Source organism: Myotis daubentonii, chromosome 6, assembly GCF_963259705.1.
Source record: "Myotis daubentonii chromosome 6, mMyoDau2.1, whole genome shotgun sequence".
Taxonomy (NCBI): domain Eukaryota; kingdom Metazoa; phylum Chordata; class Mammalia; order Chiroptera; family Vespertilionidae; genus Myotis; species Myotis daubentonii.
Genome location: NC_081845.1, coordinates 24,496,322 through 24,509,106, shown reverse-complemented (window position 1 = coordinate 24,509,106; position 12,785 = coordinate 24,496,322). Strand labels below are relative to the sequence as shown.

The following is a 12,785-nucleotide window of genomic DNA, read 5'->3' as shown; positions in this document are numbered from 1 at the left end:
GGCCTGGGATTAAGCACCTCCCATCTCAAGGCTGTTGTGGTGGCCGTTGTCAGGGGCAGTGACATGGGCCACCTTCCCCTTGGGACTTTTCTCTCTAATTGCTGCCACTTTTCTCGGGCATCTGTTCCACTGCTCTTCCTCCTAAGGTTGCTTATAAGTAATAAACCACCCAGGAGTCCTAAGGCAATTTGGTTTGTTAGCTAGAGAGAAAACAAGATCTTAATCTTCTGCGATCTCAGTTTGGAAACACACACAAGATTCCAAGGATGGAACACACTGTATTTTTTTTCATATATCTAGTCAAATGGGGACCATGGCGAGTCTTATAGAGCTTCTAAAACTTTTAAGGTAGGGTGTCAACAAGAGGACTTAACCCTCATTTTGTTTATCAATGAAATCATAAGAGATAGGCTGTGCCTGCTTCTGGGTAGGAGGTTAATTTTATTTAATAAACAAGTCATTCTAGCTCTGTTACTCATAGGGTAACTTTAATCGAAAGAAAATTTACTCCTGCTTCTCTCTACGTTTTATGGTCTCCAGAAATCCAGAGAAGCCACTATGAAAAAAAGTCCCTAGAAATACTCCTATTGGGTTAGGATTTTACTAAAGCAAGTGCTGCAATAGAAAACTGCCATTTAACTTGCTGTATTCAGGTGCGTTAGCAGACCCACTGGGCCAGGACACAAGCAGCCACGTTTGTACCAAATAGAACCCACAATGGCGGTGGTAGTGGTGGTGGGGAACAAGGGTGGTGTCTAAATAGTTTCTCACAGAGGAAAATAAATTGCTGGTGAAACTTATTTCTTTGTGGGCTTTATTGTCAACAGTCTTGAGCTTTGCTAAATTAAGCTTATTATATACTAAAATTATAGGGGCCCTTAAATAATGAAGTTGTTGATTTTGTGATACCTGTTCTAGCCATGGATCATGGATGATTGTCATTCCCAAGTGAAACTTCCAAATCAGGCCTCTCAACTGCACTGCAGGACCTTATTTCCCGCTCTTTCTTGGATATTTCTGTTTGACTCTACTACAAATAAATTGTCCCAAATGAGCTTACCATCTTTTCCCCAATTCACCCTTCAACTTTCCTCACCATCGACTTCATCTTCAAGTTTTCAGATGGCCAGGCCAACTCTTGGAGCTTTCAGATCACTGAGTTTTATTTCCTCTTCTCCACATCATCTCTGGATTTATACCTTTATTTCTATTGCCATCATAATCTTACATTTCTCTTGATTCCTTGAGTCTGTCCCCTCCTACATATGGGTGTCAGTTAATGTTCTTAAACACTATTTTATCCTGGCCATCTTTTTCTCAGAATTCTCTAGTGATCTTCTTTGCGTAATGAATCAAGTTCAAATTCTTTATCTTGGCATTTCAAGACTTTCATTTTCTATCTAGCCAATATACTTCACTGCTTTCTGGACCTTCTTCTTATTTAGTGACTTAATGTTTCCCATATGTCAGCTCAGTCTCACTCTAGACAGTTTGTTAACCAGTCAGCACTCGACCTTATCTTTCAGAGTTCAGCACCAGACCACAGAGCTCTCTTCTGCTCATGGCACCTCAGTAATCTCTGCCTTCTCTAGTCTCTGATTTACTGTTGTTGTCAATTATTTTAGAACTAGATAATTTATGCTCTTGTATGGCTCTTGGTTTAGTGTGTGTTTGTCTTGTCCATGTAATGAGGTTGTTAGGCCTTTGAGACTAGAGGAATATCTGAAAGTTTCCTTTTGAGCACTCAGTATCCTCAGCCTCGGGATAGGATGTGGTAGGTGCTACCCTGCTACCCCTAATCCTTGTTGACTTAAAAATAAATGTTCATATATTTGCATTTGATATTTCTGGAAAACTTTAGTCCAGAGCAGTTTGAGACAAGAGCTAGTCATCATATAAAATGTTATTTCAGCCCTGGCCAGGTGGCTCAATTGGTTGGAGGATCATCTTGTATACCAAGAGGTTGCAGGTTCATTTCTGGTCAGGGCACATACCTAGGTAGTATGTGTGTTTTTAAAAAACTTTATTATAAGTATTAACATATGTCCCCCTTTCCCCCTTTTGATCCCTTCTATCCTACCCTTGCTCCTCGCCCCAGGCCTTCACCACCCTATTGTGTAGGTCCATGGGTTATACATTTATGCATACAAGTTCTTTGGTTGATCTCTTCCCACCCACCTTCCCACCCCTGCCTTCCGTCTAAGGTCCGACAGTCTGTTCCATGCTTCTATGTCTCTAGATCTACTTTGTTCATCAGTTTATTTTGTTCATTAGATTCCACATATGAGTGAGATCATGTGATACTTGTTTTTCTCTGACTGGCTTATTTTTCTTAATATAATACTCTACAGGTCCCTCCATGCTATCTCAAAGAGTAAGAGTTCCATATTTTTTTACTGGTGAATAGTATTCCATGTGGGCTTGATCCCCAGCTGGGGCACCTACGGGAGGCAACCAATCAATGTTTCTTTCACACATAAATGTTTCTCTCACTCCCTCTCTCTTACTTCCTCTCTCTCTAGAAAGCAATAAAAACATATCCTCAGGTGAGGATTAAAAAAAGTTATCTTGGTCCAGTGGTTATTGATGTGGCTCAGGACATTTTGGCTTTGTGGCCTGCTTGGAATGGAGTTGGTGTTCTATTTGTTGAATGAATGAATGAATGAATGAATAAATAATAACCCAAAGGAAATATTGGACTCCCTGATTCCATTTCCTGTTTTTCATCACTCAGATAAAAAATAAATCTGTTAAATTATATCAGCCAGGTTAACAGAAAGCAATGGTTGTTTTCAGTTCTAGCATTAGATTAAAACTGTGTGTGTGTGTGTGTGTATGCGTGTGTGTGTGACTATGGTCTTTCCCAGACACTTGGGTATGTTGCATGATCTCTCCTGACTTCTCTGGTCCTTACTTGAAAACCTCATTTTCCAGTAGAATTTATACCCAATTGAATAGAATTGTTGACAACTCTTTCCTGATACTAAAGCCCTAAATGTTGGCTTTAGCATGCAGCTGTCCTTCACTTTGTTGTTGCTTCAGAAATTTCTCATGTTTTAATGCCTCTAGAAAGGCTTCTCCAATTTTCCAAGACAAAATTAATTATTCCCTTCCTCAACATTCCCAATGCTAATGAATCTCTCCTCTGAATCCGGTACACAGATACATGCCTCTTATATTAAGGATACTACTGTTATACATGCATGTATTATAGATAGATGTATTGCATCCATTAAAATATAGTTGCTTATGTATCTAAATATCCTTAAAGGCAGCGGCTATGTCTCATTCATCTTTGTATCTCCTGGAACACTGCCAACCCCACGTCACTGATGAGTAGTGACAAGGAATGAGTGAAACAGTGAGGACACCATCAGCTCTGTTTTCTGCAATGTAGTGGCATTTCAGTGGCTGACCATCCTACTGGCCTGGCATTTCCGCATCTGAAGTACCGGGGAACTTGCAGCCAGAAACCCTGAGTACACGTCATGCAACATGGTCCAGGTGAGTCAGAAGGCACCACAACCACAACCAATGCTTGGCCTTTCTTCTAGAGGAAGGAAAATATTGACCTTTGAAATTGTGGGGTGCTACTTTGGTACTCATGAGAAGTCTCAGTCCCAGCTGGCCCCTCCCTTGTCTGCTTGAGGAGCTCAGGGCTGGGGGTCAGGGCGTTGAGGAAGGTGGGATAGCGTTCCCTCAGTGCACTTCTTTCAAATCACCCTATAATATTTTTTTAAGAATGTGTTTATTTTATTTTGTTTTCTCTTTTTCTTTTTTAAAAATTGAGATATAGTTGACTTACAACATTGTGTAAGTTTATAATACAGCACTGCTGACTATAATCATGACCCTGTGCATTAGATCTTTAGGACTTACTCTCCTACTAGCTACAAGTTTATACCTTTAAATAACATCTCATCCCATAACGTTTTATTTAATTTAAGTTCTTTGCATTTTGTGTGGGTCTCATTCTCATAGGTAATGTGAAAAGTTATCTTTAAGAAGATTACTGAGAGGCTGTCATCACCTACATGGAGCTCACTCTTAGAAAATGAAGTTTTTAAAGCTTATCACCCCTCTATCTTTAAGTTGGGCTATCACTTTGCACCAGGTGGTAACATACTGGGTGGGTTTTGGTTGACAATCCTTCACAGATATGTTTTATATTTTGTGTTTCTAAGGGTGTAATATGTTTTAGATGGCAGCTTTTAAAAGAGCATTTGAGTCGCTGGGTCACTTATACCTTTACGTGTGTGTGTGTGTGTGTGTGTGTGTGTGTGTGTGTGTGTGTGTAAATATTAGTTCTATTTCAGAAATAATAAGAAAAGGAAAATATTTTGTAGCTATACTAAAATTATCTCATGCATGTGTAGCTAAAATGGCCCTGCCTAGGAAGGCAGCTATGGAGGAATAGAGATGTAAAGATCAATATTAGCAAATTAAGCCACAGGAAAACCAAATATCCAATTAACCCACTACTGCAGAGCCCAGGCTGGGCTGGAACCCAGGCTCTCTGTGGCAGCTGATATGGATGCCCTGACACCTCCAGTGGAAGCGGCCTCTTTCCCTCAGGGTCCACAGTCACTGGGAATATCCGCTTTGTGCGTCCCTTCCTATGCTGAGCAAGTGTGGAAATCGCATTGTTGGTCTGAAATGGTTGCCACGGGAACATCTCCACCTAGTCATTATCTACTCAGGCTACTGATTATATGAAACCAGGAGAGAAAGATGAAGGGGCCGTGCTGTAGCCACCTGTTCTGCAGAGAATTATGATTGCTTTTGTCACATTCACCTCTGTGGCCCCATGCCTCTCTGAACACTCTTCTCTACATGTTCTCCTCTCTTGTCGCTCTTCCCCCCTCAACAGAGTTAGTGAATGAAATAAGTCTATAGGAAGTTGATATTGGTATAACAGAGCCATTATATTTCTGTTCCTCCTGCCCTGCTCCAGTTCTCTCAAGTGGAATACAAATAATTGTTATTCCTTCTCTCCCTCTTCTCTGCCCTTCCATACTCAGGTATAGCAATAACTGTCCTATTTAAAGGCCTATCATTCCTGTGTTCCACACAATGGTGCTGAAGGCACGTTTCCTGCTACTTATCCAGAGAAGCCTCTGAAAATTCATATAGATGCCCATTTTTTCAAATTGCTTGAAATATTAATAGGAAATGCAACTGGCTGTTAAAAAGTAACTTTATCTTACATATATGTTAATGGGCAAATGGATGGATCTGGATAGATATCATTAGGAAGATTTTCTCATCTTCATTTCTAGAATGCAGATGACATTTGAGAGGTGTTGTCTCCAAGTAGTCTTTTTGGGGAAAAGCTATATTATCCATTGGCCTTGTAATTAATTGTTCAAGCCAGATTATTTTGGGAGTGAAAGGTGGCATTATTAATAAATATGCCTGGACAACAGGTGCAAACTAGAACTGTGCCAGGCAACCAGGTATATATTGTCACCTATTATGTAGACAATAAGTACATGGGCATTGTAGTACTGTGCCCTCAAAAATATGAGGAAAGGGGTACCTCTTCCAGAAAAAAATTGTGAAATTAGAAATTATAATTGTGGAGTCTAAAATCTGGGTCAGGCCCAGCTGTCATGGCTCAGTGGTTGAGCATCAACTTATGAACCAGGAAGTCATGGTTCAATCCCCTGTCAGGGCACATGCCTGGGTTGTGGGCTTGATCCCCAGTTGGGGGTAAGCAGGAGGCAGCCTATCAATGATTCTTTCTCATCATTGATGTTTCTATCTCTCTCTACCTCTCCCTTCCTCTCTGAAATCAATTAAAAAATATATATGTACAATCTGGATCAGTAAAAGAGGTGCCCTTTTGTTTATACTTCTGTCTCATTTAATTTAGTCAATGTGAGTCCATTTTTAAAAGTAAAGTAATGGCACTGGAATTGAAAAAAAAAAGTGATATTAACAAAGAAAAATAGACTGGACTGAATGTGCCTATGTAGAGGTCATAAAATCTTTTGAATTCTGTTTAAAAATCTACGTTAGGTGTTGGCAACTTTTGTGTATAGGCCCTATCGTAAGTATTTTTGGCTTTATGGGCCATATGGTCTCTGTTGTAACTACTCTTCCATCATAAAGTGAAAGAAGCTCCAGATAATATGTAAACAAATAGGCATGGCTGTGTTCCAATAGAATCTTTTTTCCCCCAGGTTATTTAAATTTTTTTTTATTGAATTTATTGGGGAGAAATTGGTTAATAAAATTATACAGGTCTCAAGTGTACAAGTCTATAATACATCATCTGTATATTGTACTGTGCATTCACCACCCCAAGTCAAGTCTGCTTCCATCACCATTTATTCCCCCCTTTACCTCCTTTTACTTCCCCCTCCCCCCTTTCCTTCTAGCAATCACCTTACTGTTATCTGTGTCTGCTTTTTTCTTTCTTAATCTCTTCACCTTTGTCACCCAGCCCCCTGACCCCCTCCTCTCTGAGAGCTGCCAGTCTGTTGTCTGTATCTATGAGCCTGTTTATATTTTGTTTGTTAGTTTATTTTGTTCATTAGATTCTACATAGAAGTGAGATCATATGGTATTTGTTTTTCTCTAACTGACTTATTTCATTTAGTCTAATACTCTCTGGGTCCATCCATGCTGTCACAAAAGTAAGATTTCCTTCTTTTATTAAAAAAATGTTTTTATTGATTTCAGAGAGGAAGGGAGAGGGAGAGAGAGAGAGAAACATCAATGATGAGAGAGAATCATTGATCGGCTGCCTCTTGCACGCCCCCTACTGGGGATTGAGCCCGCAAGCTGGGCATTTGCCCTTGACTGGAATCGAACCCGGGACCCTTCAGTCCACAGGCTGACACTCTATCCACTGAGTCAAACTGGCCAGGGCAGATTTCCTTCTTTTTTATGGCTGAGTAGTATTCCACTGTGTGAATGTACCACAGCTTTTTTATCTACTCATCACTGATGGGTACTTGGGCTGCTTCCAAATCTTGGCTATTATAAATAACACTAAAATGAGAAATTTTATTTACATAACAGGCAGGGGTGGGGGCACAGATTTGGTGCATCAGCTTGCTGTTTGCCCATCCCTGATCTAATATTTAAAAACTTTGTTCTGATAGAAGGAAAGTTATTTTTAGATATTAATTCTGACATTTCTTGATCTGCTGTGACAAGTAGGGGCCATGGCTATAGGGAACAACGGAAATGTTCAATGGGCCTTGCTATTCAACGTACATTTTTGTTGTGCATGTTCCAACCATTCAAGGCATATATTGAGGTGGATGATGGAGAGCAAACACCCAGGAACATTCTGGACAGGAAATATCAGCCATGTGGGTCTCACGAAGCATATTAGAAGGATTCAGGGATGCAAGACACAGGGAATAGAGGCCATGGTGATTCAGATTTTCTTACAAATGGTTTGAAAAATAAGCCCAACAAATGCTAGCAAAACCGAAAGCACCTGAGGAAAATGAAGTCTTGGATCTCTGCCTATACTTGGGAAAAAACGACTCAAAATTATGGAAAATGATATTTAAAAACTCACTTTAAACTAGTGAGGTACTTTCTGTGTAGAATTGGATTCCTGTTTTGTTAGTAAAAGGATAGTTTTAGGAGAAAATGTTCCTTAGGCATTTATTCTAAAATCTTTATAAATTTATGTTTAAAATGTTTCCCTTTAGGCAGAAAGCACACTAACAACTCAGACAAACTGCAACAAAAACATGACTAAGAATTAAATAGAGTGCACATGAAGAAGCAGGAGATATGACCTATGTCATATCTCACTATGTGACTGTACATAACACAGATATCCATACACCTTCTGTTACCTACTAACAAGCTGTTTAATTGAAGGCTAAGTTAGGAAATTGTGGAGAGTGACCACAGTAATGTTACTGGTTCTAGTCTCCCTAACAAGGTATTCGGGGCATTAGACAACGAAATGGATAATGCCACAGAAAGGAAGAATCTCAGAGGGCTTCAGTACTATCTGAGCTGTTCAGCTAAATGGAAGGAGCTTATGACATTTATAATCATTTAATATAATCTTTCTGAGGGGACCCTTTAATCTATTTGGTAAGTTAACAATAGATATTGGGAGCTCAGTAACTATAAAGAGAAAATCCTTTAAGATCTTGAAGTAGATTGAAATAGATTAGGGATGTGTTTTATACACGGAGGGAGTAAAAATGGAGACCATTTATAAAGCACAATACAATAAAGGCTAATGAATATTCCTTTGCATGTGTTCCCGGGAAAGACAGTGAAAGAGTTCTTCAGAGTGGAGTGCTGAGCAGGGGAGAAAGAGGATTTCAGGGTGGATAGACAACAGTGTCTCTGGTATAGAAAGAATGACTCCAAGTCTCTTTGTCCCTGAAACACTGAGAAAACAGATATTGCACATTGATACGGGAGGTTAACAAGCCAGAAATACAAACAAATCCATCTCCTGTTGGCCTTTTGAGGATCTAAGGATCAGAAAGAGCCAGTTCTAATTTCTCCTAGTCATTTCCAAGGGTCGAGGTAAATCAAATTACCTCTTTAGCTGAACTTGTTTATGCCAAAGGAAAGTAAAACTCTGTGTGTACAACCCAGCACTTTGAAATTTATAGATTGGAAGTGATATGAGAACCAAACACTGAAATCCTTGGCGCAAACTGTGAGATTTATCTACTTCCTACCCCCACCTCCAAGTCCAAAGTGAAGAAGGATGATGATCGTTAGGAGACAGGCAATCTGGAGGGGTGACTGGTCACTGGTGTGGATTGCCAAAGGAATTTGAGATTAAGGGAATTATGAACCAGAGGTGGAGTTTTGAGGACCAATATATGAAGGGGAAAGGTACAAATAAGTGAACTTTTGAGGTAGTCATAATGGAGGAAGCAGCAAATGCAGACGAAAAGGACCTCACTGAGGAGAAGGGTTTTTGCCAGGAACCCAGGAAGGAACCATATGGATTTAGATTAGACAAAGAAGGGAGAATCAATATTGGGTAGATTACTAAGGGCAGCTTTAGGTTTCCTTATTTTATGTATATTTTTATATAAATTATAGAATTTATGTAATTTAGATAAATTTATATAATTTAGATAAATGATAAAATTATTGAATTTTATCTAGTCTAATAGCTGAAGGTAGAGAGGATATGCTGGATAATGACAACAATAGTTTCCTTGTGTAGGGCTTCACTTTTAAGACTTATATATATATTTTAAAACTGACATTATCTCATTTGACACTCCGTCCCCCAAATCTCTGAGAAGGCAGGGCCAGAATTACTTCACTAGTGAGGAAATCTAAAGACAAAGGGTTAAGTTCCACTTGGGAGGGGAGAGATGGAGGAAGGAAGGCAGACCTCAGAGGGTTTTGAAGTTCAGAGGGAAGTTAGATTTTTTTTTTTCAAAAAAGAAAACATTTGTTCCTTTCCAGGTACACTTGATTACTCACTGTTAAGTAGGCGGAAGTCAATGAATGGGTAGGAGCCGCGGCGTTCAGCAGGAACCCCCGTCTGACCCCTTAGTCGTACATCTCCTAGAAAACAGAAGGTCCAAACAACCGTTTGAAAACGTTGCCCAGTGTATTTATTCACTTTTCCTCTGTAAATCCTCTTACCCACTTATGTCACTGGAACCAACACCAAATATCAGGAGAAACATGATTTCCATTCATCTTGCTTCAGAGAGTGTCATGTGTGAAGGGATATTTAATGAATGCTGAGCCTAAGGAACTTGGCAAAACTAAGAAATGAAGTAGCGTTCTCTTTTATAATTTGCCTGGAAGATGGGACTGTGAAAATTATAGTAATTTACAAAGTTTTCATAGCCTTTTTATCCTTCCAAGGGTCATTAAGATGAAGCATCCTAATTTGGAAGGACAAATGGTGTTCTGGGATTAGAGCTTTTATACTTATTATACATTTGATCACCCAGTGTCATTCCTCTTGGACCTAGCACAACTGTTTTCTGACTGGCGTCCACTTTCCTGGTTCCCCAGGTTGTATCATGGATCTGTTTTAGAATCTGCTCAGAGGAAGGCTAGCCTAGCTCCAGGCACTTCAGACACAGCCTCCCTTGGACAACTTATTTGGAGGTTTCTTTTAATGTCTGTGTTCACTTTCCTTTTCGGTGTGTCCTGCTTTCCAGACGAAGGGAGGTACTGAGGTAGAGTGGAGGGAGCCAGAATTTTAGACTAATGTAGACCTTGGATTAAGTAGGCTCTGAGCCTCCATTGCCCCACTTCAAGGTATCATTGGTTGGAGAATATAAAACAACACTTGCTGCCTTGCAATAAATGCTGCATTGATTTCCTTATACAGTCCTGCAAATACGGATTACTCGTATTACATGTTCTGCATTTCTCCATAGTTCTTTGTGTATTGTCTAGTATTTAGCAGATTCTAAGTGATAAAAATAAATAGAAAGACCAAATCCCCAATTAGTACATACAACATGAAATCAGAAGAGAGGTACAAGTACATTAGACCTAATATACTGCTGAACATTGGAACCAGGAAAGTTTTCTTCCATGAGTAATGGGTCCTCTCCCATGACCCACTCTTTCCCTGACATGAGGTGATACTGTGGCCTCAGCCTACGAGTGAAGAGGAGGAACAAGTCTTTCTAACTCTTGGGGTTAACTAGTAACTGGGTGAGATCCTCACTGGCCATAACCCATGCAATTGACAATGTTTAAAATAACCCTCACAGATGGGCCTTGTGTGCACCTGGGCTTATAAACTGCAAGCTCTGAGCCTTTGGGCTACTCCCTACTTTGAATTCTATATTGGTGCCTTATTTAGTGCTAATCTGATACTGTAGTGACATATTGATATTAAAGAATATTACAGTATATGGAGTATAGTGAAGAGGGAGGAGAAGGGAAGATATGGAAAAGAATATTTGAAATCTACACTAATAAAAGAGAAAAATGGTAATTGGCGTACGACGATACCCTTTTCATTGGCTAATCAGGGCTATATGCAAATGAACTGCCAACTATGATTGGCAGTTAACTGCCAACTAAGATTGGCAGTTAACTGCCAACTAAGATTGGCAGTTAACTGCCAACATGATGGCGGTTAATTTGCATATGTAGGCACAATGCAGGGAGGCGAAAGGGAAAGCAGGAAGAAGCCCCCTGCCACTGACAGTGATCGGAAACCCAGGGGGGAGCTAAGAGCTGGGGGGCAGGGCAAAGGCGGCCCTGGGGCCGCCTTTGCCCTGCCCTCCAGCCATGATCGGAGAATCAGGCGCCTTTGCCGCCCTGGCCAGTGATAGCAGGAAGTAGGGGTGGAGCCAGCGATGGGAGCTGGGCACGGTCGAAGCTGGCAGTCCCGGGAGCTAGGGGTCCCTTGCCTGGGCCTAAAGTGGAGCCCACGATCGCGGGGCCGCTGCAGCTGCAGGTCCCCGCTGCCCGGGCTGGATGCCTAGGCCAGAGGCGTTAGGCCTGGGCAGGGGCGGAGCCTGCAACCGCAGGGAGCTGGGGGTCCCCTGCCCAGGCCTGACACCTCTGCCAGAGGCCTCAGGCCTGGTCAAGGGGCCGATCCGGTGATTGGTGATCGGAGGGTGATGAGGGTCAACTCCTCTGGCCGAGGCATTAGGCCTCGGCGGGGAGCTGAGCCGGGGATTGGGGGGATATGATGGTCCCCTTGCCCAGGCCTGAAGCCTGGGTCAGAGGTGTCAGGCTTGGGCGGGGGGTGGAGCAAGCGATCAGAGGGAGATGGGGGTCCCCTGCTCAGGCATGATTCCTGGGCCAGAGGCCTCAGGCCTGGGTGGGGCCAGAGCCAGTGATCGGGGGGAGATGGGGGTCCCCTGTCCAAGCCTGACACCTCTGGCGGAGGCGTCAGGCCTGGGCAAGGGGCCGATCAGGTGATCAGAGGGTGATGGGGGTCTACGCCTCTGGCTGAGGCATCAGGCCTGGGCAAGGGGCAGAGCCAGCAATCGGAGGGGTCTGGGGGTCCCCTGCCCAGGCCTGATGCCTGGGCCAGAGGCATCAGGCCTGGGCTGGGGGCAGAACCAGTGATGGGGGAAAATGAGGCGTCAGGCCTGGGCAAGGGGCCGATCCTGCAATTGGAGGGTGATGGGGGTCAACGCCTGAGGGCTCCCAGTATGTGAGAGGGGGCAGGCTGGGCTGAGGGACACTCCCCCCCCCCCACCCAGTGCACGAATTTCGTGCACCGGGCCCCTAGTATAAATATAAGATGATATCAAATTAGGGAATGCTGTCAGCATTTGGTAAGTTCATGGGGGTAGACGGTCAATAGAGTTGAAGGGCTTACTTCTCAGCAGTTGTCTTGAGTCCCCTCTGTTTATAAATCTCTAAAGAGTTTACAAAGCATATTCACAAACCTCCCAGTATATTCTTTTTCTGGTTTGATCTCATTAGACCCTCACATTAGTTTTGTGAAGAGAGTCACTATTATTCTACTTACTTTATAAGTGAGAAAAATAGAGGCTCAGAGAAGAAAGTGAAGGACTGTTACTCACTCTCCTAACCCCACCCCAAGGCTCAGGTCCCTTAAAGGCACTCAGTAGATGTCTATTGACTTTAATTGACTGCCTGAGTTTATAGTGCTTTAAACTTATAATTAGTGGAGCTAGTCCTTAAATCTAGGTTGTTAAACTTCATAGGCAGAGCTCTCTCTCCTCAATACCATTGGTTTCTAACCTTTTAGAGTGGGCACAGCTGGTTTTTAAAATGAAAACAAAAATCACAGACTGCTTATGCTAGAAGCTGTATTTTTAATAGCCAATAGTATAGCATGTTAAAATTTATAACATCCCAGCCGG

At 42.0% G+C, this 12,785-nt stretch overlaps 1 protein-coding gene across 3 annotated transcripts in view; it reads right to left on the bottom strand.

Moving 5' to 3' along the window:
* The window catches only part of PDE7B (phosphodiesterase 7B), a 275,867-nt gene that overhangs the window by 59,317 nt on the left and 203,765 nt on the right, over positions 1-12,785 (bottom strand). For all 3 annotated transcript variants that reach the window (XM_059700409.1, XM_059700408.1, XM_059700407.1), the window contains one exon: positions 9,445-9,528. In XM_059700409.1, coding sequence (XP_059556392.1) covers positions 9,445-9,528 — 84 coding nt within the window. The remainder of the gene's footprint in view (positions 1-9,444; positions 9,529-12,785) is intronic.